The sequence below is a fragment of the Strix uralensis genome, chromosome 3, assembly GCF_047716275.1.
Source record: "Strix uralensis isolate ZFMK-TIS-50842 chromosome 3, bStrUra1, whole genome shotgun sequence".
NCBI classification, from domain to species: Eukaryota; Metazoa; Chordata; class Aves; order Strigiformes; family Strigidae; genus Strix; species Strix uralensis.
Window position 1 is genome coordinate 105,990,077 of NC_133974.1, and position 25,718 is coordinate 106,015,794.

Below are 25,718 nucleotides of genomic sequence, written 5' to 3' on the forward strand. Positions count from 1 at the left end.
AAGAAGTAGTCATTTTTATTATTAGTTATTATTACTAGCAAACTGTCCCATACCTTGGTTTCATATGAGACTTGTAACCTTTTTTTACTACCCAAGCCTGTCCCCAGGCACTGACCAGCCACTCTACTAGCACTGACTGGCAGGCCAGGGGGTGGGCATCTCAGTTTCACTGCTGCTCTCTTTAAAAAGGGGCAGTTGAGATTTCTCCTCTATTGAGTCACTTAAAACTCAAATGACTGCCAAAGCTTGCAGGAATTAAATATCACCCAGAACTCCATGTGTTGCCAAATTTGGCTGAAACTGGACAAGGAGCTAAGCATTGAGGATAAGGGAGAACGAGCAAAGGCCAGGCTCTGATCACAAAAATCTCATTTCCAGTGCTCACAGGAATTCATCTTTGGGATCATTTAGATGCTGACATTTTAAGAGCTTGAAGACTCCTCCTACTACTCCTGACCCTGCACTTAGAAACCGGTTATTGTTGTGTCTGGTGTTTGAACACACACAGATAAAGGACTGCAAAAGAAGTGTCACTTAGCATTTTTAAAGTGCACTTCAAATACATATGTTATTTTAAAGTAATTTCATGTATACACATATAAATACATATAATACATATAAAGTAATTTCAGAAATTATATAAATTTCAGAAATTATATAAATTTCATGTATACAACTTATCCTTACCAGTTTTAGGTCCAAGCAATTTAACTTCCATTAAAAATTATTGGCTTTGGTTTGTTTTTAAAAACGGAACCTCTAAAAATGTATTATTTTTTAATAATTATTAAACTGTATGCACACAAATGTACAAAATTAGATCAGCTTTGTATACTTTTTATTTTTCCTCTTCCAGCAAGTGTTGATGAGGCACAAATCTTATCCCAGACACTCTGCTAGTATCTCTCCATATCTTGTGCAATTTTATAAAACTCACGTTCCCTTTCAAAATCTCAGCTTTTACTCTCAGAACATACTTTTAGGAACAGAGTTTGCTAGTTGTTTCCAATTCTTCTGGCTAAACGATCTCAAACAATAGAGGTACCATTCCATTTACGTAAAGTTAAACTGATTTAAAATTATTCACATACAAAATATTCAGATACAGTATGCAATCTGAATGGCTTAGATACGGTAGTTTTCTAATCACATTACGGAATGCAAATTTTCTAAATCAGTGGTTTCCAAACCTTTTGGTACAGACAACCATTGCAAGAAATTCAGCAGAATAACAGACCATCACTCAGTCATGTGCATAAGCAGAAAACGCTACGAAGATGAGGATGGTTTAAGGCCATTTATTGGGGCCAGAGGCAAACATTTGAAGTACAATCTGAGAAATGACAGCATTTGGTGTAACAAAATGTTAAGCGTTTTGATGAGAAAGATGGACTTTTAAATCAGTAATGTTTCTTTTGTGAAAAAATAAACAGGTACTCAGACTGACCTGGAAGCAGCATAGCGTTGGGAGTCTACAAGAGACTTTTCATACTGATCACTCTTCTCTCCACCCAAATATCAGCTACAGAATTTTTGAGTTGGAAAACTGTTACTCTTGTAACATAACAGAAAATCTTTTATAAATTAAAAAAGTGATAAGACTATGGATAAGATGAACTGTGCAACGGTTCCTAGCTCCAAGGAAATTTTTAACCATCTGTCTTTAGGTACCAAACTTGGGGAAACAGATTCTCAGTGTCATCAAAGAAGAGGGAAGTTTTCTAAAGGCTACCTGACAACACACACTTCCATCTTGCATGTTGACGTGAGATGTGTGAAGTTACACTGGCTGCCCTGAAGGACTGCTTCTGCTCTAGTAACTAAGACACTAGGAACAATCTTTAAGATTCAGGATTCATTCAGCTCCTTATTGTTTGCAGGTGAGGGACAAAACTAGTATGTAATAAAAAGAAGAACTTTTCTGAAAATAACTGGAGTTAGTCAGTTACCAATACAGCTGCTATTACAGTAACCAATCTGGTCTGGTCAAAATCCCAGGGCACTCTGTGTATCTCAATTCTACCTCTCCAGTAAGGAAAAGGCTTAAGAGTTTATAGATAAAATGCCTGGAAAAAAACACAGGGATACTAGTGCAACTGACCAAAAGTATATGTTTTAATATAAGTCTTTCTTGTTGACAGTTCTGCATTCAGAACCAGGCACATGGAATAAACATAATCAAGGTTACCAGGCCTTGCAGGTAACATCCCTTGTGCATGGTGGAAAATGACTTACACCTTTACTGTGTTGTCAAAATAGTACTTTGGAAACAATTACCATTGTAGTATGACTGCTGTCTGGAATGGATGGATGAGGTGTACTGCCAAAGGGTCATCATTCCCCCATTTTTCTAATGGTAAGCTCAGGTGTTTCTGAACTGTAAATTGGTTTTTGCATTTCGTAAATGATGTATATCCTTGGCAACCTGCAGACTTTTTATGCCCATGACACATAAGAACATACTGTCTAAATGGTGACTCTAAACACTGACAACCTTTCTGATGAATAGAGATAACAATCAAAGCACCAATGTCTAGAAATTGGAAAAACACTTAATTTTGTCTGAGAACTGTCACCAGTTGAAATATCCAGAACAAACATATTAATCATTTGTATATTCTGTCATTCTTAATCTTAAAACAATTAGAATGTATTATTTCAAGAAACTGTTTTCTTGCTTATTCCTCTGCTACATGACTCTATGGTGAATTCTTCAACCTAAGCAACTCATCTATTAAAAATAGTAGACTTCAAAAAAAAAAAAATAAGAGTAACTTGTTAAAACAGATACTACTGATGCTAGCATTTTAAGTCTGGAATTAAAGAAAAATCCAAAGATTCCCAACATAAGCAACAGTAACAAAAGCAAACAAATACTATACAAAATTTCTGTAAAAATGAAGAGAAAGAATAACCTGTCACTCATGTTTTCATCTGAGCCTTTTTGCTCCTCGTACTCCATTTTGTCCTTATTTGCTTGGTTCACTTCTTCATTTTCTATAACTACTCCTTCATCCAAGATTTCTGGTCCTTGTCGAGCTGCAGCTACTTTTCTTTTTTTCACTTTGCTCTTGGAAAACTCTTGGTGTTGGTATGATTTATTGTTATTGTCCATTTCTTGATCTCTGCTGTTATCCTGCTGTTGCGTTATTGTCAGTGCATTAGAGACTTCTGATGGCAGATCTATTGCCATCCGTTTTACCTTTCTTCTCCTGCGCAAAGTCCTGTTTCCCAAACTGTCAACAGCTAAATCTGGTTCATGCCACAGAGGTCTTTTGCCTCTAATGTTATTTAAGTTTGAGGAAGGCCTACGTTTAGCAATCAACAACTGGTCATCAGAGTCACTGTGATCTTTCTTACTAGCATGATTCTCCCTGTAGTCTTTGTTTGATTCTTCTAAACTGGAATCAGAACCTTCACTTAAGCAGTGACCGGTCTCCCAGGGATGATGGGTGGTAAATGATCGTCTTTTTCGTCCCCTCCTTTTCCTTGCCTGTCGCTTTAGAAGACACGACACACTTCGAGAATGATCTCCAGTATCAGCAAAACCTCCTCTGGCTTGTTCTGAACTTTCTTCCAGTGCTGAGACTAGATCATGAACCAGCTCCTCCATAGTCCTACTGAAATGCCTGTATATTTCAAGGAAAAAGAATACACACAAGAAAACAACAAATTAATCTCAAGTGTTAAGCATAAACTCTAATAATTTTACCTGACAAAATCATTTGAGTCACTTTAGACAAGACAGCCTTAATGTCCATCCTATAAAGATTATCATATTTCTGCGAAGACACAAAATCTTGCCAACCAGTCCTATGCAATTTGCAACACATCAGCACACATTCCTTTTAAAGGGTATCTTCCCAAATTTGTGTCTTGGAAAGAAGTGGGGTGGGGTGGTGGTGTTCCCCCATTTGTTTTTGACCTCACTATTATTGCTTGGTTTTAATTCACCTCATCACATTTTTATGATTTTAAGGGATTCTGCATAGTGAGAGCATCAACAAAGACCATTCACTCTAACTGCAGGTAGGGAACACATTGTAAGTTTATGAACAGGAAATGGAATACATAATATTCCTCCTTGATAGTATACTAGGGAGTTCTGTTTAAGAGTTGTCATTATAATAAAATACTTTTAAGGATAATTATCCCTTGATGCTGCCTGAATGCCAAAATGAATTTAAGACAGTAATTCTTTGATAATATGACTTTTTTTTTAATAGCTACCAATTCCATCTTTCCAAATGGTTGATATCTCTTTGACTTTAAGATACTGATTCAGTGTAGTGATAGAGAGAATACCCTGCTACAGGTAATTCCAGAGTATTAAACGCAGTTTCCCACCACGTATAGGCAGTCACATCCACAGAATCACAGACTTGTGTAAGGAAAAATATCCCCAAACACAGACAGTGCCTGATTAAGGCTTTATCCTTTTAACGTTTTGCTCTTTCCTCCTCAAAATTCACTAGCATTTAGCGTGTCTTTAACTCAGTATGCTTCAGTAAGTTCACCCATGCATTACATGAACATAATTACAAGCAGAAAACATTAAATGATTGCTGCTGAACTCTAATCCTTCTCTGAAGGCTGTGAACCTTCTCTGTAAACACAGCAATCTGATTCTCACATCAAAGCATCAGAAGACCCCTTTTGTTGAGGTAAAGCAGCAAATAATGTTCATGCTCTTCACTACATTACATCAACAGATAAATATGGAAGACACCCAGTAAATTATGTAGAGGACATTTAAAAACAGGACTCTTCACTTTGGTTTACAATATAAGTTAATGGAGGAATTAATAGTTTTCTACCCACACCAGCAGAGTTGCAGATGTTGGAAAAAATCTGGACACATAGTGGAGAAAATCTGGACAGATATCATACAGGCTCCCTCTCTCAATTACCACCAACACCATAGTTAAAGTACTTAATGATGATGGCTGAATGGACAGTCATGACCATAAAGTACAGATTTTAAATATTAATGGGGAAACTGAAGAGCATGTTTAAGAAGAAATTCAAGCTGGTCATGAAATATCACACCTAAGAAATTATATAGTATCCTTTTCAACCATTTTCAGAAATACTTAAACATTTCAATTGCAAGATCACCAAAAGCACAGAGTGGTAGAAACACAAACTCATTTTGAATTCTTGGAACTACTGTGTCACTTGCATTTATTTCTCATACCTCTTTTTCTGTCCTGCTGTAATCTCTAGTCCAATTACTCCCTCTTAACCTAACATTTTCTTTGGCTCTTAGTACAGCAGAGTCATCATATTATCTCGTAAGAGGTGAGACAGCTCTGGAAGAACACTACACTTTCTCCTTAATCCATTTGGTTAACAAGAATCAAAGCCTCCATAATCACACAAAAGTACTTCTCAGAAGCAAGAGAAGCAACACACTAGGAAAAGCATTCCAAACAAAGCAACAATTTTCTGAAAATTCAGAAAGAGAAAAGTGGAAGCCAATTAACCTAGAAATTACTTTGAGACATGTGGCACCAAAATAATTTAAAACTGATTCTTACTTCGAGTTTTTGACATTTCAATTACTGCAGAGGGATTTAGTGGGGTGTGGGGTCTTCGCTTCGTTTTTGCTTGGTTTTTTTGCTTGTGTGGCAGGAATTTCAACCACCAATAGAAGCAAGTCCAGATATATCTGTATAAGGTTTCTACTCACGATGCTTAAATAGACGTATTAACCCACGTTTCTTAGTAGCTATAACTGCCCAATGGGGAGGGTACTAGCCCCTTTAGCCTTATTGTTAAACACCCATGAAGATGGCTATCCTCATGGGTATGCATATCAGAACTGAGATGCCCTTGAGATTTAAGGGGCTTTCTAATACTTCTCAACTAATGTAACAGGAGCCATGACTCGAAGAGACAAACTCCAGCACATTTATTTGGGTTAATCTAAGACATCAATTCCCCCATCTGCCTGCTTCTGCCCCAGACTTCTGAATTTATAGCAAACCAACAGATGTGGAGGTACACCAAAAACTGAACTACTAGGTTTAAACCTACATTCAGCTCTCAAAATGAACAGGTTTCTGCTAATTTTGCCAGAATATCAACTAGCATATATAATCTCTTGCAGCCCATTCTGCTAGTGCCCCTGCAGCACAAAATAAAAGGGAAGACAGGGACGCTGTCTTATACAACAGTTTATGATTAATTTGTTCAATTCAGTATCCCTAATCCATATGGATAACTGTATCACTAAAATCAATGTAGCTCCTAGAGTGGACATACCAATTTACTCCCGATAATGGCATAAGTATGGTGGTAAGTTGCCTTAGTTCTATGAAAAGCTTCAAGATCAAGCACAATATATCCATCTTGGATTTATATATCTGATCTAAACTTGCCTTGAACTCCCTGTAACATACTGTCATTACAGATGGTGCCGGATCACAAAATGAAACTCAAGAAGAGTGAACACCCTTAAGACTTTCTGAAGTAAAGAGATAATATGATTCTTAAAAGGCCATGAGCAGTCAAGGGCCTTTCCATCGGACTATGACTGTACTCCTGCAATTAGTCTTTTCTATTGAATATCAGGTCTTTTCACTGCAACTCCTGAACTAAGATCTGTACAGGTCAGCGACCTCATTTACCCTAAAAATTACAGCCATGGTCTCAGGTATAACATAACTGTATCCTAACTGCATTACCTCTTAGATCAGACAAATTAATTTCATAATTACTGCAACGTGTTTCCTTAGGATGATTATGAGAATTACTTGGTCCATTTGGGACAGTGGAAGCTCCTTTGTAATAGATTGATAATACAATACACATACTACTTCAGCTTTTTATTCACACTGCACTTTCAACATGCCAGTGGTCCACATTAAAACTCCTTCTCCTGAAAACCCAAGAAAACTCTTTCAATTAATTTTATTGGAGCTCTCATTTCTCTTGCTATAATTGAAGAAAAAAAATGGCAACAGCAACCAGATAGAACAGTTAATTTGAAACCTGACTCCAACATTCAGGAGCGTATTTCTATTACAGCAGTATTTATCAGACAAACTTGGTTTTGCAACTTTTCCCATTGTTCACAACCAGCTGTCAAGCTTGTATTCCAAACCTTTGAAGTAATTTTAATCATTGCTGCAGATGTTACTGTAACAAAAATATTTGCATTTGAAATAGATTGAAAAATAACTACAACAAGTATTAAAGACATTACCAGTGAGTATCAACTGCGTTCAGTAAGATGAACTGGTTGCAATCAAAGGTTGTAATCAGGAATGCAGAACAACATATTGAGGTACATAAAATATTAAGTTGAGCCATAGTTTAGCATGACTCACATAAGGCTATAAAAATGCTGTTACAGCAACAGCCCACAGCTAGCAATAAACTGTAATGTCTTCACTAGGAGAAGATTCTACTTTACTATAAGAAAACCTAGTTTGCCTACACTGACCTTTTACATTTATCTGAAGCAATTTTAATGTAGTTCACCAAAGGCTGACCCATTTCCCCTCTAACCCTTATCAGATCAGACCATAAAAGTACTGTTGCAGGAAACGTGTAACTGCTTTCACCTACTCCAAAACAGTTCACACAGCTCATGTTCAGCATTAATATGTCTTGAAACTCCTAAAGGAAATAATGGGCACTTGCTTTTTCAACAAAAATCAAGTACCATTTTTGTTCGCTTCCCACCTAAAGCATATAACAATGTAGAGCTCTGATTGCTCACAAAATATTTAACAAACACAGACTGATGGGAAAGCTCATTTACTTGCACAACTGATAAGGAGAAGCAGTATCTTTTACTAAACTGACAGCTGTGTTTACATTTACTTTCTAATTCTGTACCTTTTCCTGTTAAATAGATACAGGTTTTCTTGCAACTAAAGTTATGCTGCACCTATATCTTATCAATTCTGATAAGAACCATATTTTTCACTGCCTTCACAACCCACCTTGATCACAAGCTAAGAGCACAAGAAAAATAAAGTAGTTCCTTGAACACTGGGATTATAAAACCTGACTTTCTATAATATTTTCCTATATGGATTCTCTGATGTCTTGTAACATGGCTGCACTCACAGTGTACCTTTATCTTCAGACAGGTACTAATTTCAATCCCATTTCTCCACCTCAGACGTTTTTTTTACAAAGCCTTAGAAACATTAGTTTTGAGACCTCTGCTTTATTGATGAATGTGACTGAAATTTGAACAGGTGCAAGTATTTGGGAGGGAGCAGCAGATGATAAATCTCACCAACTTGCCTGAAGAATTTACAGATTCAAAAGAAGAGAACTATCATGGCTCTTGGGATACACAAAGGGAAAAGCAAAATGGAGCAACACAACTTAGTTAAAAGTATTAAAAAGCTAGCAAGAGACTATGGTTGATTAGGAAATAACCGATAAACCTATGTTACATAGCAGCTTATGGTATACATTAGAAACAGATGTTGTACCTAGATTATTTAAACTCGCTTGTCATCAAATGGCCATCGCCAAGAAGAGGACACAAAATATCCAGTTCCACATTTATTTGCGTCCTTAGGCACTGTCTGCTGGACAACCAGGTATGCAAAGCTACACAACAACCAAAAGGCGTTCTACCCCAACCATCACTGGGGGGCATAACATCTAGCTATCAAGAATCCCCATACTCTTCCACTTCTGAGGATCCTGCCTAGTGCTTGCTGTAAACACTAAGAGCCAGCACACTGTCAACACATTCAGAGTAAATCTGACATGCGGACCACAGAAATTTAATACAAATTTTCATACTTTATAGTATTTAAAAATGTGACAGTGTCAGAACAGAAACTTACAGCAACTAAATACAGAAAACATAATTATGTTGAGTTTCATACAAGATAGTGTGAACAGTTATAAGAACTGAGGATGCCCGAGACAAGTCAGGATACTATGTTGCAGTATGTCTATATCTGAAAAGGGAAAAACAACCTCAAAATCCCTAGCTATTTCTCATCTTCAAAGTACACCAATTCTTTTTTGCAGTCAGTTATGTGTGTATATAAATCAGTTTCACAGTACAGGAAGAGTTTAAAAAAAATGAAAAATTATGAAAGTTGTTGTTCTACAGTTAAAGACATAATTACTACCCTTGCTGGAAATGTCTATGAACTCATTTTATATCAAATATACAGCTCCCATACACTTAACGGTATACAATTACTAGCCACATTTTACTCCTCCAATCACATACTACACATCAATTCTTGGTACCAACTCTGTATTTGAGAAACTTCTTCAGACAAGTTTTGGAACTTCCTTACACTTGTCCTACACAATAAAAAGTTATTAATATTTGAGGAACAATGGAAATTTATTAACTGATTATGCCGCTAATCCCCCTAAAAATTAGGGCCAAACTTGCAATAAGTACATCTGACTTTTCCACAACTGCTGCTTATCTAAGAAGGCACAACAATAAATACTATCAAGTCTACTCACATTTAACAGTGAAAATGTGTTCAGTATAGAGCAATGGTATACAGTCAGGCAGATGCTGACACGAACTGCATTTAATAAGGCTCTAACACAAATGAATTGGTCAGCCAGAAATGAGATTTGGAGCAATTTATCGTGAGATGCAGCAATTCTTGCAATCCCATTGCTGCCATTTACTGATACGTTTGCCCTTTTCAGAAGTATGGCTTCATTAATTGTCAAGGTGGAGAATCACATGAACTGTCAAGTGATAGTAATATGCTATAGCACCAAAGTCATTATCAAAATTATCAGAGTGCCCAGTAACTACCCAAAATAAAAGCTATTCCTAAATTGTCACATGTATTCACAATATAAATGAAAAACATACAGCTTCAGAGGAAATTTACCACCTAAAGTGAATACACTTACTCTGTGGCTGTTCTGAATGTGCTCACTTCTTAAGGTTCTTAATGTTTCTGGAAAGAACAAGTTCTTAATTTTCTACATCAAGTATTAGACACTGAAAAAAGTATTTGCCTGCATCTCACTCAAATGAGTTTCCTTTAACAGACAGCTTCTGAAATAACTTATGTATAAGGATAAGAGAGTGGCTCTGAGTAGTCTTGATTTTTAACTGATCTTCCTTCAGAACTGCTAAACTAACAGTCCTATAGATAAGATTTCAATAATTCTCTCTGTACTGAATTCCTCTGGGCAATGTATTTGCACAAGCAAAATCATTACTGTCTGATGACAATTACAGATGAATATGTCAAATTCCCACACCTTGTGTTGCTGAACTCTATTTGTAAAGCCTCTGGAACTAAATTACCTTGTGGATAAAAAAAATACTAAAATTGAAAGACAAATGACCAGTCAAGTATATAATGAAAACTTTCTCAGAAGACAGATACAAGTTTGAATGTCTTACGCAGTGTCTCTACTGTATGTAGCGTTAGTACTCAAATAAAAATACTTCTGACACTAGAGTACACCTCATTCTCTGAAGCACTCTGAATTACACCAACAGAAGTAAAGTTACATATACACCAGGCAAATCTGCATGCCTAGCAATACTGGCAAACTTCTTCTGGCAAGTATCTATCATCTGGGCAAATAAGATCTCTCTTCGAAAGCTTTCTCATCTAGAAAAGTGTAAAGAAGCCCTGTAAATGACCACAAAAAGTCATGATATCATCAGAAGGGGAAGAGGAATGGCGTTTCCTATATAAGAAAACGAAGCACTAAGCCTTTCCTTTCCTCTTCTTCTCCATCCCCAGAAAAGAAACACTTGTTGACACTTGGTTTGCAACAAATTAGCTTCAGAGCAGCAACCGCACCTAACTGAACGTTTCTGCGGCACGCACTGGAAAGGGTTTAGGCCTTATAGGGTCTACCACAATTAGAAACAACCCAGAGACACCCAAAAACCTAAATAAGCTCGTGACCGAAGTTTGCATTTATCGTTTTCCTGCCGTCCTTTTTTAGCAACGAGAAGAAGCGACTTCCTCCAGCCCACGGCTCGCTTATAAACTCGCCGAGCCACGGAGACGTGCCAGAGGCACCTGCCAGGCCGCCCACCGCCCCTTCCCTCGGAGAGGAAAGCACCGACGTCTCTCTCCCAGCGCAACCGGCAGCACCGGGCGGGGGGGAGGCGGGGGGGCACAGGCCCGGCAGCCCGCCGGGCAGCGGGGAGGGCGGGCCGGCCGGGCCGGGGGCAGCACCCGGCGCAGCAGGGAGGGTGTTTCCGATCCCCTCCCCCAAATACCGGCACCGCCCCCGCGGCCCCGTGAAAGGGCAGAGGGCGGCCGAGACATGTCCCCCCCCTCCCCTCCGTGTCAGTGGGCGGCCGGCGCCCCCCGGCCTCGCCACCGCGCCCGCCGGGCCTGGGCTTACCAGCTCTTTCTCGCTGCCTGAGCTCGGGTCGGGGTAGGTTCAGCGACCCGGAACATGAACCCGGCGCCTCCCCCGGCCGCTCCCCGGGGAGGCTGGCGCCACTTCGCAGAGACTGGGCCGAGGGGAGACGGGGCGGGGGCCGGCGGCAGCGCCGGGGGCTGGCGGGCGAGGGCCGGGCGGGGAGGACGCGGGCGGCCGGCGCTGCTCCTCAGTCCCCCATGATGAGAGCCCGGAAGCAGCTGCGGCACCGGGAGGAAGCCGGGCGCGACCATCTCGCCTCTGCACCTCTCTCTCCGGACCGCTGCCCAGGGGCGCCGCGTTCCCTCCAGCGCTCCCCGCCGAGGCTCCGCGGCCGTCCCGATCCAGCTCCGCGGGGCCCCCGCTGCAGCCGTTCCCTGCCGTTCCCTGCCGGCGGCGCTGCGGTGGGGGGCGCCACCCCCGCGGCCGCGCGCAGTGGTACGGTCCCGTTGCCATGGCAGCGGCGTCGGGAGGGTGGGAGGGCGGGAGCATGGCCGCCCTGGCCCGGCTTCAGGCGAGGCTGTCGGGGCTGCGGGAGGAGTATTTCCGTAGGAACAGGTAACCGCGTCGTGCCGGTGGTGGGGCGGGATGCGCCTCCCCGTGCTGGGCCGGAGCTGGGGCGGGCAGCTCCCGGTCTGCCCCGGCAACGAGATGGCGGCACTCCCGCTGAGAACGGGTTAGCTTTAAAGCCCCCCACGAGAGCTCCCACCTCCTTGCCCCCACATATTGCCAGAGTGATCTAAGGAGGCCTGATGGCAGCAGCACCGTTTCTTTAAAGGGTCTGTTTCTGCAGCGAAAATAGTTAGTGTCTCGCTCTTCCCTCGCCCCCTGATAATTGTGAGGGAAAAGGAAACTCCCGAGAGGCGCCGAGTTCAGCCCCCTCCCGCCCCGGGACCCGGCCCCCTCGCTCCCGGCCAGCTCTCCCCAGAGGCTTCCTCAGGCCGAGCCCCAGCCGTGAGCCCCTGCTTTCGTGGCTCAAATCTGTAACTTTCACTGGACGTTGAGTTTATCCTGTTGAAAGGCTTCCCTTTTTTTTTTTTTTTTAAACTGATTGACAGAGAACCCCCCCAGCTTCTGACGAGTTGATGTTTGTTATCCAGTGTTTAAAACTGAGCTTCGTTTCTAAATTAGACTATGCGGCTTGAGTTTCTAGTACCAGGGACATGTTTTGTCTTTTTCTAAGTTAAGGAGATGTTTATTCTACTGAAGATCGAAAATGTCCCACGGGGGGAGTGGCGGGCTAATCTCTCAGATCACCTGTTACCCTTCTCTTGACCAAGCAAGACAGTTCGTGCTGCTGAGTTTTCTGACTGCTGAGGTGGTGGTGGCCAACTTTTACCAGATCAGAGTTTAGGAAATAAAATGTTTTAAGGCCTATTTTAATATTGCATAGATTTGTCCTGTAAACCCTTTTATTCAACTGTATTGCTGCTGCTGTATGTGTAATGCTAATACTCAAACAGAAAAAAAGAACATATTTAGCATAGTTGTAGGGCGTTTTTTTTCCTTACTAATTAATGAATCGTTTGTTGTAGAATCCAATTATAACATCATTAGCATGAATAACAAAGCTCCCAAACATCACTAAAAGTTACACCAAGTTCAAGTCCTGCCTGCATATAAAGTGTTGTGTGTTCTTGTCCTTTCCCTCAACTTTAGCTCATACTCTTGTGGCTGTAGACACAATAGTTCACAAAACGAGCATCAGTTACAGGAGACTATGCTTGTATTTCACATATTTCAGGTTAGAAAGAGCAGGCTGAGCCAGACATGGAAATCCATTGGAGGGCAGCACGCTTGATGTTCAGGGATTTGTTTTTTGGCAGAGCTTTCCAAAAATGAATTGTTTCCCTTTTAAAAATAGGCTATAATCCATCAGCTTCTTGAAATTCAGATTTTCATCTGAGAATTTAAAGGAGAGGCTTCAAACAGTCCAGCTCAGCTACTGAAGGGCTGATCAGTAATTTGATCTTTGTTCTTTAGGGTGAAAATTTTGGACTACTTCAACAAAGCTGTCAGTAAAATCCTGAAACAAATCAGAATATCTTGTTTAGAGATTCTGGTAGATCCTTATTTAACTTTTAAACTTAACAAGTAAGTTCTGGTTATTAATGTGTGTCAAATTTGCAGTGGTCTTTAAAGTATTTTTTAAGCATTTGTATTTTGAAGTCATATAATTTAATTTCCCTCTCAGAACTGTGCTTTCTCTACATAATGTAATAGATCTGTTAAAATTGCCAAATCTGGGATGCTGTGCCCACATGAGTCAGTGTAATCTGTGCAGTCACTCTTCATTCACAAGTAGTTTGAGGGCATTCAGAGAAAAATACAGGATACTGTCAAAAAAGTGGTTATTTACTCTATGAAGTCAGTATTCTGCAGTGAAATACCCGATTCCCCAAAAGATCTGAGTTGATCTGAAGCATCAGAAGATGAAGAAGAATATAGATTACCAAGTATATACCTTTTCTTTTGTATGAGTTGCCCTGTTTGCAAATAACTCCAAGGGTAAGACCTGAAGGATTTAGTTCCATGTGTGTCAAACACATTTTAAGACAAAACAAAAACATTTCTTTCTTCACCTGTCTGTCAAGACCTAAAAGCAGAATTCTGTAGAACATCTAGAACACACAGACCCTCCAGAGCAGCTTGACTTAAAGCGACGCTGGCGAAAACTAAGTACTCTTGCTACAATTACTGCTGCAGGAGGAACATAGTAATTGAAGTGCCTTAAAGTAAATACCCAAATTAGAAAATTTTCTTTATCTTTCAAAATACATTTGCAATTTTAGGACTCTGTACTTGTTCCATTAAAAATTAGGGCAGATTTATGACTATAATATCTTGCCTGCTGGTTGTGGTTAGACAGTTTTACCTGATCTTAATAATCTTCTTCTGATCTTAGTAATGTTCCTGTCATGCTTTATGCAGAACTCTGTTTATGTCAGAGGTATGAGGTCTCCTAAGCTGACTTTTTAGGGAAAGCACATTTCTAGGGAAAGACTTGCCCAATGATGGCACAACACAAAAATACCATAAGCCTGCACCTTGAGAAGTATCCTGTCAGCATAAGCATTAGAGTATACAGGATCTGTTAGGGCATTCTCTTAAGTGTTAAACAATTTTATCACTTATTCAAGAACCTACATTTATTTACTGTAATATCCGTATGTCAGATGCTGACCTTGAGTATGCCTTTTTAACATGCAGTGATGTCTTTGAGAAGTATCTGTGACTCTAAACACTTAATTCAAACAGTGCAATCTGATTAGAAAGGCAGATACCACTTTGAACAATTTATGCCTCAAACCACTCCTGCTGGCAAGGCCAGTTGAAAGTGTGGAACTATACCGTAAGAAAACCAAGTCTGTTGTTGGTCTGCTTCAATAAACTTTACCCAGTCTTCTAAACTGACATAGCCAGGCATGACAGAATGCCAGCTAAAAAACTTAACAAGGAGTAATAGAGGAGAAGGCTTCTGCTCTTCCAGAAGCAGACTGTTGCCATTGCCAAGTGGATAGGACTGGTTTTGGAGCTGCCACCTCTGACATGGCCAGTCCTGAATCCCCTTCATTTCTGGGCTGTAATTGGGGCTGCCTGTCCAGAGCCAAATCGCTCACACCCTTTTCATCAAAATCATTCATCTCTAGGTAAAAGTATCCTGGAGATATCTTCTTTCTATGAAGTCTAGAAAGCTGCACAAGGAAGGTCTCTAGCATAAATGGCAGCTTTGATATCAACTTATTTTGTCATCTTTGGTAAAAAAGTCTGTTTTCCACAGTTTCCAGGTACTGGACAGGTCTGATGCATGTCAGATGATGATGAAAAATCGTGCCCACTTAGTGTGACTTGAGCGCACATGCTACCCCAGATGATATAAAATGAATGGATCTAATGCTTCTTGATCTCCGGTAGTAAATCTGTGTTTCATTTTTCAGGAAATATAATGAGGATAATCTTAATTTATCAGATAAAAATTAATCTTGTTGGTGTTTACTGAGGCAATTAATGTTGACACAACACTTTGTTAGAAGAGCTAACTAATATCAACTAGTTAAGAAAAGAAACTAATAGTAACCTAATTGGGTTTTTTTGTGGCAAGTGTAACAAATTAAACTCTTTGGTAAATATGTTCCTGATAAAAATGGGATAGCAAAAAATCCCTGAAAATTAAAATATAATTTAAAGTTCAAAAACTTGACAGTTAATGACATTTTGAAACAAACAAACAAGTAAATAAAAGCTGGAGGTGATTTCATGGCTGGGTTCTACCCCTCAGCATTGAAACTCATCATAGTAATGATTTCTTCCTGAACTCTCTGAAAAGTCTCTTCCCGATTCATATATTTCTTTTATCTCTTTTAGATTCATGGCTTTCCTTACATGACTTTTATCTTTGTCACAAACACTATTCTCCTAATAGAGAGAGTCACAGAAAGAAGGCAAGCAAGGACTGTCTCGTGGAATTATTTTCTGACTTTGTGATGAGGTCCTTTTACTTGTGCTTCTTTCCTACATGCCTTTTTCTTGTACTATGTCATTTGACACAAAGCTTTGACAGCTTATAGTTCTTGAAAATCTCCTTGAAGTCATCAATTCTCCACCTACATCTATCTTGCATCTTCAGCTGCCTCACAAGCATCTGTTTCTAGATAACCTTTCTTCTCATGTAACTCAAAAAGAAATTCTTCATCTTTCTCTGTATCCTCCCTTTTTCATTAGTTCCTCTAGTATCTCTATTAATCAATGCTGCAACCCTAGCATATTTTCTAATTCTTTTGTTTCCTTTTTTCCCCCTCCTTGCCTGTCTGCAGCATTTGCCAATATGCTGCCAGTTTCATTTCTACATTATCTCCAAAATCCAGGTCTTTAAATTCCCATTGTGAAAAGCCCTGTCAAGACTCAATAAGCTGTCGCATTGACTACTATAATTCCATGTAAAAGATTCCCATGGTCATCCTTTTGGAATCTATCCAAATTACTAACACCATGTGTTTCCAATTTCCAACTTCCTTTTAAGCCACACTGAGATTTCATATCCATATATTCCAGGCCTTCTAAGTTTGGAAATTTCCACTTCTAGTTTCTTTCCTATGCTTTCGTTGTTCTAACTCTTAATAGTTTTAATTTACATTTGTATCTCACTTCAGTCACCTCTTCTTTTTCATATCTCTCCTTTTTAAATTCCTTCCTAAGAAACTAGCTAAAAGGTCTAGATTCTCTACTTTCTCCCTGTAAGATCAGCTTGTATTCATTAAAAAAATCTACAGACAAGGAGTGTATCTGTCATCGTTATTGATGCTATCACTCTTCAGGTAATAAAATATTTTGTATCAGTCATAAAACAATGTATCTGAACTAGGTCTCATCCTTAATATGTGCCTTTTATAAATTCAATTGATATTTCTCATGATAATATTGATCACAGTTAATTAATATTCATTTAGATATACAATTTTGTACATAGCTACAGGATTTTTATAATTCAGGCCTAATTATCATCAAAGCATTATCTATATATTTCACCTACAACAGAAGAAGTCCATGACATGCTGACATGGATATTCAGTATTGCATGGGAATAAGAAGTACACTCTCCCAAACCTTACATCGTCTACAACTTGGGATACTCTATCTTTGTTATCTTCATAATATGCAACTAAAGTAGATTATATTGTTCTGCACTACTAGTTAACTGCGTAGAAACAAAAAGTGAAAAACCTGGTAAAAAGATCACAAACTGCAACAGTAAGACGTCTTTAGAAGAATTTTTCTGTTTTGGTACTAAATTACCATGCTGACAAGTATTATTACTTTTTATATTTTCAGAGCTGTAGATGAAGACAGAAAAATAGAGTACAAAGCTGCTGTCAAAATCCAGAGCTGGTTTCGAGGATGCAGAGTCCGAGCCTATCTGAGGTAGTATATTAAACCTATTTAAATCTGTATTTGAGTCTTGATTTTTTTCCCAAAATTTCTTGTGATATTACTTGATTTTAATCAAATGGGAGCATTTGGAAAAAAAAACCCACATTTTTCTGCTTTTAAATAGAATTGATTATATTCTGCACCACTGTAAGAAATAATAATTTTTGATTTTTCAAAACTGCATACAATTAAAATGGCATGGTGCTAATAAATAAAATGGAGATAATTAATCTTCAGAATAGATACATAGTATTGTTTAAGAAATTGTGGCATGACTGGAAAAAAACCCAGATGTCCCTCAGATATGATGTTTGCAAAGACTTTTCTTATCTCTGTTATAATGGATGTTACAGAAAAAATGCCTAGTGAGTGGATGGTAACTGGGCTCTTATTGTAAAAAATGAAGTTCTACTGCTGGATTTGACCAGGTCATTTTAAAAAAAATCTTTCTTTACCTAATTTTCTTCATTTATAAAACAGAGATCATGTATAATTACTTTGTTTTGTAAAATGCCGTATCGACATTGGTATAAATTTTTTGTTCCCTTCTCCCAGGAGGCCCTCCTTCATATTTTAAGATCATAAGCCCAATTGGTCAAACTCATATACTTGGATTTCTGTATCTTCATAAAAATTAAGGCTGTGAGGGAGAGGGATTGTTACACCTTCTAATTTGACCTCTTGCCTGTCACAAGTCATTATGTATCATCCACACATACTGTATCAAGCCTAAATAATTAGTAGGTTAAATAACATTAATCACTTAATGACCAATATTTCCCTCGAAAGAAGATAGGCTACAACCATTATGTGCACTTGTTAGAAAAAGCACTGGTAAACTGTTTTCCATTTCTGGTTCAAGTGTGTTGTCACAGGATACAGCCATCACATGCAAGTGTTCAGCAGGCAAACAAATATCATATTTCAGTCCTCCAAGGAATATCAGCCATGCCATCAATGTCAAAAGCCCCTACAAAGTCAGAGGACTGGTTAATGCCCCTCTGTTTCCAACACATGAGTAACAACAGCATGCTGTAGAAGAAAGTGAAAACCTGATCGTCTTTGACAATTTATTCTGTAGGACAATGCTCTTCCACATGCACATTTGTATTTAGTAATGACCAATGTAAGAAGAACAAGGTAATTATGATGAGCATGTAAGAAGAGCTAAATCAGCCTAGTGTAGAAGAGGATTTTCTCTGCAACTCTGTATAGACTAATCCTGCTCAGTGTCCTCTTTCCGAAGATGGATGTGGTGTCTGACTTAGGAGCACAGGCCACTTGTCTGTGTTCTGAATTACCCTCTCCTTTATGTCTTTTGAACTACCTGCTGGAAAAGACTGCCTCCACTGAATGACTCTAGCTGTACTGCAAGGCTTCTAAATTTGATGTCCATAGTTAGGTGGTAAGAATGCTCCCCTTTTTCTAGGCAGTCCTAAAGTAATGATTGCATTATTTTCTGCAAAATTGATGTGAGATATCAATTATGGAACTTTTAGTAGCATAATAAAGTACATATAATAAGGACAGAGTAAAGATTTACTTACAATTAAGCTCGGTATAATTTAATAAAAGTGAAAAAGTAGTCTAAAAATTCCAGATATCTGGGAGTTTGTCAAATATTTAAAAACTGTAAAACTGTGAAAATGTTGCATGTGACTGAAAATATTCTAAACTGATCAGATATGTTGGTTAAAACCATTCATGAAAATACAATCATCTATCATGTGAATTACATTAGTAAGGTTATTTCATTAAACCTTTATAATGATAACGGAAATAGCATATAGCTAAGTTTGCAGTAACCCATTTTTTCCAAAAGCAAAGTATGTGTGTATCTATAAATATATGTATATATTGGTTTATAAGTGTGTACATGTATACATATAAAGTATATTTGCCATGTCCATCTGTTTGGAATAAGTATGGATATAATACACTGTACCTTATTTTTAATATTAGGAAAAAATAAAGTTATATTGTAAAGTCTCAAAATAATTATTATTTTGTTAATGTATTTCATTTTAGATATCTGAACAAAATGGTGATTTTTATACAGAAGTGGTGGAGAGGTTATCGAAGCAGAAGATACTTCAGTAAACTGGTGGAGGTAGAAAACTAGATTTAAAAATTTTGCTTGGTTATTTATAGGATATATATGTAAGTAATTAATTCACTTGTCTTGAAAATAAAGAACTGAAAATTGATCCCTTATACACACAGACACGTACTTGACTATACTGTGATGAAAAGCTGCATTAGTTTCAGTAAGCCTACTCATAACGGTCAAGTTAAGTCAGTGTTTAAGTGTTTACAGCACTGGAGTATTAGTCCCCAAACCAGCAATGAGATCTGCTCATGCAGAAGCCTGCCTGCATGATGCTAATTGCGGAACTGGAGCTTTTCAAGATACTTTTTTTCCTGGCAGAACCTTTAATTCTGAAAATAAAATAAGATGATGTGTCTACACATTGCTGTTCTATGTTTTAGTGGTTTAAATTTCTTACTTAATGGACCTTGAAGTATTTGAGGTTTTGCCTTAAGGCACGCAGCAGATTACAGTCAATCTAGTTCCCTTGACGGACTTGAAGATAGCAAAATTGTATGATAGCACACAAGCTAAAACCTCTGTTAACAGGTTTAGGAGATTAAGAGGAAACTGATTTGCTTTTAACATAAAACAGTTAAGTTTTTAATATGCAGTTTACTTCACTAATTTATCAATTTATGTTAATATTTCACAATAGTTTTAAACTTGTTAGTAATTTATTCTTGATTAATTTTGTTAAATTGTTGTGTTTCAGTCAAAACAGACAAGTCAAGAAAAAGCAAAAAAAAAAAAAAAGAACCATAGAAGAACCATAGCAACTCCTATATTACAAGCTAAAGTCCATACCTCTTGCTAAACTATGTTTTCAAGTAGCAGGACTTGTATGTCTGAAAGCTTGTCTATTTTTCCTTCAAGTCTATCAGTAATCTAATTAAATAATTTCTCTCTTCCAATTTACCTGGCTTAACTAAAAAATTATGAGTCATCCTTTCAGGCTATGGTTTTCAGTCCATCATCTAAAACACTAATTTTTGAATACAGGGCAGATAGTTGCATGGTTGGATTGGATTCTACATTTTAAAAAGTGGGACTTCAGTGGAATATTGTCCCTGAGTTTAGGGAAGGTTTGTTTAATCTAGAAAAGCTGCTGTAGGAGAAGAGAGACATGATAATGTTAGTGTATGTTAAAATTTGTTAATGAAAATAAAGGATCCATGCAGCCACTGGGAAAAGGGAAGGAGGAAATCAACTTCATGTGAGACATTGACACATACTGCCAAAAGATGTTGTGGAACTCCCTCTACTGCAGGTTTTTAAGAGCAGGTTAGACAAATGCTTATCATGATGGCTTAGATACATATGCTTCAGGCAATGTTTTAGGTGAAATAATCTCATGACGTCCCCTCCAGTTCTACATTTTTTCACAGTTAAAACATTATAGAGCGGTGAATTTCAGTTCAGAAACAAGGCAATTTATGTGTTTCTGTGTTTTTCAAGATGAGAATAAGAAACATGTCAATTTTTAGCATCTGATCATTAGGTCCATAAGAGGGCTTAAGCAGGACAAAGATCTGATGGTGGCCATTTTACATATTTTTCAATTCCCCCAAATTATAAGGAGCTATCTTTTGGCTACCCCATGTTCAAAGGCTAATTTCTTTGTTGATAGTAATCAGTTTCTATTTTAACAGAATGATGTCACTTCAGAGAGTTATTTTTATATATAAAGGTTGTAAAAACAGTGGTGCCCAGTTAAAATACAAAATGAACACATCACCACTGTGCCTACTGTCCATTGCACTGTTCTGAGTGGTGCCCTATAGGTGAGATGGCAAGATAATTCTTCCCAGAGAACCAACCTGCAATGGCATTTGGAAGTGGTGCCCGGTGACAGGATGAGAGACAGTGGGTGCAAAACTGAAATACATCAAATTCCACTCAAAGATAAGAAAGAAATTTTTTTACTATGAAGGTGGTCAAATAGTGGAACGGGTTGCCCAAAGACTTCAAGCTGTGCTTGTGAAGTCTCCATCCTTGGAGATACTCAAAACCCAACTAAATAAGGCTCTGCACAACTTGCTGTAATTGACCCAGCTTTGAGCAATGGTTTGAAGCTCCAGAGGTCCCTGCCAACCTCAGTTGTTCTATGCATCTATGAAATCGGAGGTCTTTTGCCTCATCTCTTTATTACTTCTTTCTTATTTTGCCCTCTCTTCTTAAAAAACACTCTGGCAGTTACATTTTAAGATAAAGAATTTTTCAAATTAGCACAGATTTCCTGTAACAACCAAGCTGAGATAACTAGCATCATAAAACCCCCTCAGCTTTCCAATCTTTAACCAATACAGCCTGGTTTATATGTAGTTCTTCAAATAGACATAACTGACAAGCCCTTGCCAAATTGAAAGTCTGTGGAATAATGTAGGACAAAAAATTGTGCAAGCCCACACTTAATACACACATTCTAAATCAGACCATGAATTTGTTCAGTTTCTGGATTCCAGTACTTATCTGATATTAGTCGGGGCTCTAGAGAAACAGAATCTCATCAGCAAGCTTATGAATTGTACAGAAATCAGCATAGAAAACCACCTTTTCCCCCCAAATACTTAATTTTGTGCTTGCTGTCTCTTTGGTTGGAAAGGACCAAATAGCACAGCTCGATTGGAAGCTAACCTGAAGGCACCTTTTTCTCCCTTTAGACAGCTATATGCATTATTGTATGTTTTGAGGTAGACTTAAATATAAAGTTCAACTTCATTATCTTTACTCATCAGTGGCTGAATTTGGAATATTTTCTAATGAAACAAAATCTCAGAAGCTTAATGCAACTTTTAAGTTAAAGAATCAGTTAATGTTTGCATTGAACTCTTCCTAATAACTGTTTAATGCCTCCTGATTATGAAACGCAATGATACATTTGACATGATAGTTCCTTAAATACAAAATGTATTGGTCACTTTAAAAATTTGTCCGCTGATAATGATTGGATTGGTATCTGCTGCCAGCAAACAAGGCAAAGCATATGCACAAAATACCCATGATTACTTGATAATAAATCATTTTAATGATTATATTCAAAATTGTGAAATGTGAGTGGTACTGATGCGGAAAATAACAAAGGCTGAGGCTCATCATATTGGCTGTCCATATGTGCATCACTACTAGTATTTCATTTGTTACTCCTCTAGTGCCTCCTTCTTTGATTGTTAAAATACATTAAGTTAAAAAAACCCCACTATTATGACTAAAATTATGTGCCTTTCTATATTCTAAATATAGGTGCTTTGGTATAAAGCTCTGTTTCCTAATATTAATCTCAAGCTAAAATTAAGAACTGTGCTCCTACAGTTTTCTTAGTAACTTAATTACATTGGTTGAACTGGATTCTGAAAGTCTTGCACAAGCTGAAATGCAGGAAATTCCACTTTAAGCATAAGAAAGGAGTCTTCTGGACAAGAAGGCCCAGCTCAGGAAACAATCTTTATAGACTTGGGTTGAAGCACTAAATTATGGCAATGCTTTTGTGAATAGGGATGAACACATTCTCCATTACTTGTAATAGCAGAACTAGTACATATTATTCTAATCAGAATTAGGAAACAGAGGGCAAAAGCGTTTGCAGAAGAACCTAGATGGTGACACAAGCTGTGGCTTTTGGTGCAAGGATAAGGTTGTAAAGCAGTTATATGAGCATTTTGCATTTGGCTGACTTGTGATTTAGTAGAACATTGAGTAAGAGCAGGAATGTGTAATTTCCTTTTTATTGTGAGTGATCTTGTTAAGTAGTGGGAGGGTTGATTTCTCACACCTAAGTGAGGTATGCAAGTTAGGACCCTAGTTGCCATTGGCTATCTCTGTAGACAGAGATGCAATTGCAGAGCTCTTCAGTACTTCACCAAACTCGGAGGAAAAGTGGTCCCACTGTCTTTCAGTATTGGTGATATAAAAAGCATAATATTAGGTCTCCAATTTAGGTTCTTCAGTGAAATGGGATGGATTCAGACCTAAGTGCTCACAGCCTTCAAATACAAGAAGAATAAACAAAAAGGTGTGAGATTGTTTAAATTCATCATTGATGGACAGAAATCTGATGATCATTTTTAAGCTTAGGAATTTCCATTAAAAATATACTTTATCTATTTGGTGGTGTGGCGACTCTTACATTCCCTTGCAAAGAAAGAGAAGGTGAGCTTGGGAGCAAAACTGTATCAATTTAATTGAACAGTTCAGGAATATACTTAGACCTGGCAAACATTTCATTCCAGTGTTAGCTATACAGTTAGTATCACTCAGAAAACATTTATGGAGACGAAATGGGAGATAGAGTCCACTATTTATTCTAGTTCATACCTTTGGGGTGGAGAGTCTCTCAAATATGTATATGTATATGTGTGTGTGTGTGTACATCTATACATATACGTGAAACTTTTTTGAAATTTAGCAGTCCTGCATTTTTCTTTCATATAAGAAATATCTCTTCTACTGTTTCCATTATTAGTAGATTGGTATGATATTAAAGTGAGCATTTAAAATGCACCTTAATTAAACTGCAGGAATTATGCCTTGCTTAATGTAATGAAGAAAGAGAATTTAAAATGAAGTAGCATCATTGTGTTCATTTGTAAATAACATATTGCAGCCAACTGTTTCTTAATTGCCCAGACTGTTGATAAATAATCCAGTCCTGCTGCTCTCCACAGACAATTTGCTTTGGATCAGACTAGGCAATTCAAATAACACTAATTACAGTGAAACCCTTTTATACTGAATTCCTGTTTGCCATGGGGGAGAAAATCACTATATCAGGGGAAAGCACTTTTGCTTTTGATTTGTGTCTAAAACATGAGAAACACATAAAAGCTGCATGTTGTGCTAAATAAAGGACATACTCTTGCATTCAAAGTACTTATATTTTACTTTTTATGATACAATTGTGAATTATGTTCATTTTGCATTTGTAATTAGAGGGCGGAACAGATGTGAAAGCTTAGTTTAAAGTGATGTATCCATTAAAATAACCTATGCTGCCAAGTGATTGCTTAGTATAATAGGGGATTCGTTCACTATGAGAGGAATTCTACTTTATTGGAAGGAAACCAGGACTTCAGGAAATGTTTTCTATATCAGGGGATTCACTGTAACATGGTATCATTGTATTTATGATTTTATGGTGTTAAAATGAATATTAAATGAAACAAAATTCCCAAGGATTACTCGGGAGGCAGCTAAGTACATAACATTTAGTACAGATGGTTGGAAGGCACAATTTTGCTCCATCACTGCATCCGTATCCTTGAACGATTTCGACTGAAGACAGCATTTCTTTGAATTTTTCATTAAACCAGACGTCTTGAAATATGAATTCCTTTTATGTTTCTGTGAGTTTTGGCTAAAAGAACCCCAGTGAATAAATCATACAATACTACGTGTCACCAGCACTTGTGAATATTTCTGCTTTGTTATTCTACTCTCAGTAGAGCACCATTGATTATCAAACTCAGCGGAGAGCATTTTATGATCATATATCTCCATTAGCTCCTAGTTTGACTACCATAGATTTTTCTGGTTAAGCCTGCATTATGTATTAGGAAGCCTATCTCTTCAATACAAAGTTTGATTTTATTCTCTCTAAGCCTAGAACTCTTATTATGTATTATGTATAAAGATTCTTATCTTTTATATGTAAAAATAGGAGCACTGTCTTTGTGTAACTGAAATATATGCCATCTTTTTTTTCCTTGATTCACAGACAGCATATTTTATTATGAAGATGAATTTCTACAATGAAATGGCTGTCAGGGTAAATATTTCTTCACTTGTTAAACAAATGAAAAGTCAATTGTGCTCCGAATTTGCTTTTAATAAAATGAGCAAACCAGAATAATATACACTTGATTGATATGCTGATGGCAACAGTGGGAAATAGTACATAGTTAAAAATTAAAGTTACACTCAGTAGTCTGGGTTGTATTTGAAAGCGGTAGCTGAATTTAAGGCATCTGCATGTATCTTGCCCCATGTAAATGTTCATTGTACCTTACCGTATATGATATTGATAAAAACCCCAAACATTGTATCTGTGAGTATTCTTACAAATGTAGACATATATTTACAGTTCTGAGAAACTATAGGGCTTTTATGTTCGTTGATGTGGCTGTGCTTCTTCTTTTGTTAATACATGACATTTGATGTATTGAATCTCAAGAGTTACTCAGAGAGCACAGGATAGTTTCATTGCCTTAACGTAGAGGTGGAACTGTACTTATCTCATTGATGATAAGTGAATTTTACTAGATGAAGAAGAGTTTAAACAGTCCTTGAACTTTAGTAAATATACGGCAAATGAAGTTTGTTATGGAGAAAACTGCAAAATATA

The 25,718-nt window shown here is 37.8% G+C and overlaps 2 protein-coding genes across 4 annotated transcripts in view; one reads left to right on the forward strand and one right to left on the reverse strand.

Moving 5' to 3' along the window:
• Nucleotides 1-11,567, reverse strand: part of GPATCH2 (G-patch domain containing 2) — a 126,364-nt gene extending 114,797 nt beyond the window's left edge. For all 3 annotated transcript variants that reach the window (XM_074863727.1, XM_074863728.1, XM_074863729.1), the window contains exons 1-2: nt 11,344-11,567; nt 2,916-3,629 (exon numbers count right to left, since the gene is read on the reverse strand). In XM_074863727.1, the coding sequence (XP_074719828.1) occupies nt 2,916-3,629; nt 11,344-11,399 (770 nt within the window). In that variant the 5' untranslated portion in view covers nt 11,400-11,567. The remainder of the gene's footprint in view (nt 1-2,915; nt 3,630-11,343) is intronic.
• Nucleotides 11,568-11,845: 278 nt separating this feature from the next.
• The window catches only part of SPATA17 (spermatogenesis associated 17), a 92,479-nt gene continuing 78,606 nt past the window's right edge, over nt 11,846-25,718 (forward strand). Inside the window, exons 1-4 of the mRNA XM_074864855.1 lie at nt 11,846-11,919; nt 17,191-17,280; nt 19,318-19,399; nt 25,092-25,142. Coding sequence (XP_074720956.1) covers nt 11,852-11,919; nt 17,191-17,280; nt 19,318-19,399; nt 25,092-25,142 — 291 coding nt within the window. The 5' untranslated portion in view covers nt 11,846-11,851. The remainder of the gene's footprint in view (nt 11,920-17,190; nt 17,281-19,317; nt 19,400-25,091; nt 25,143-25,718) is intronic.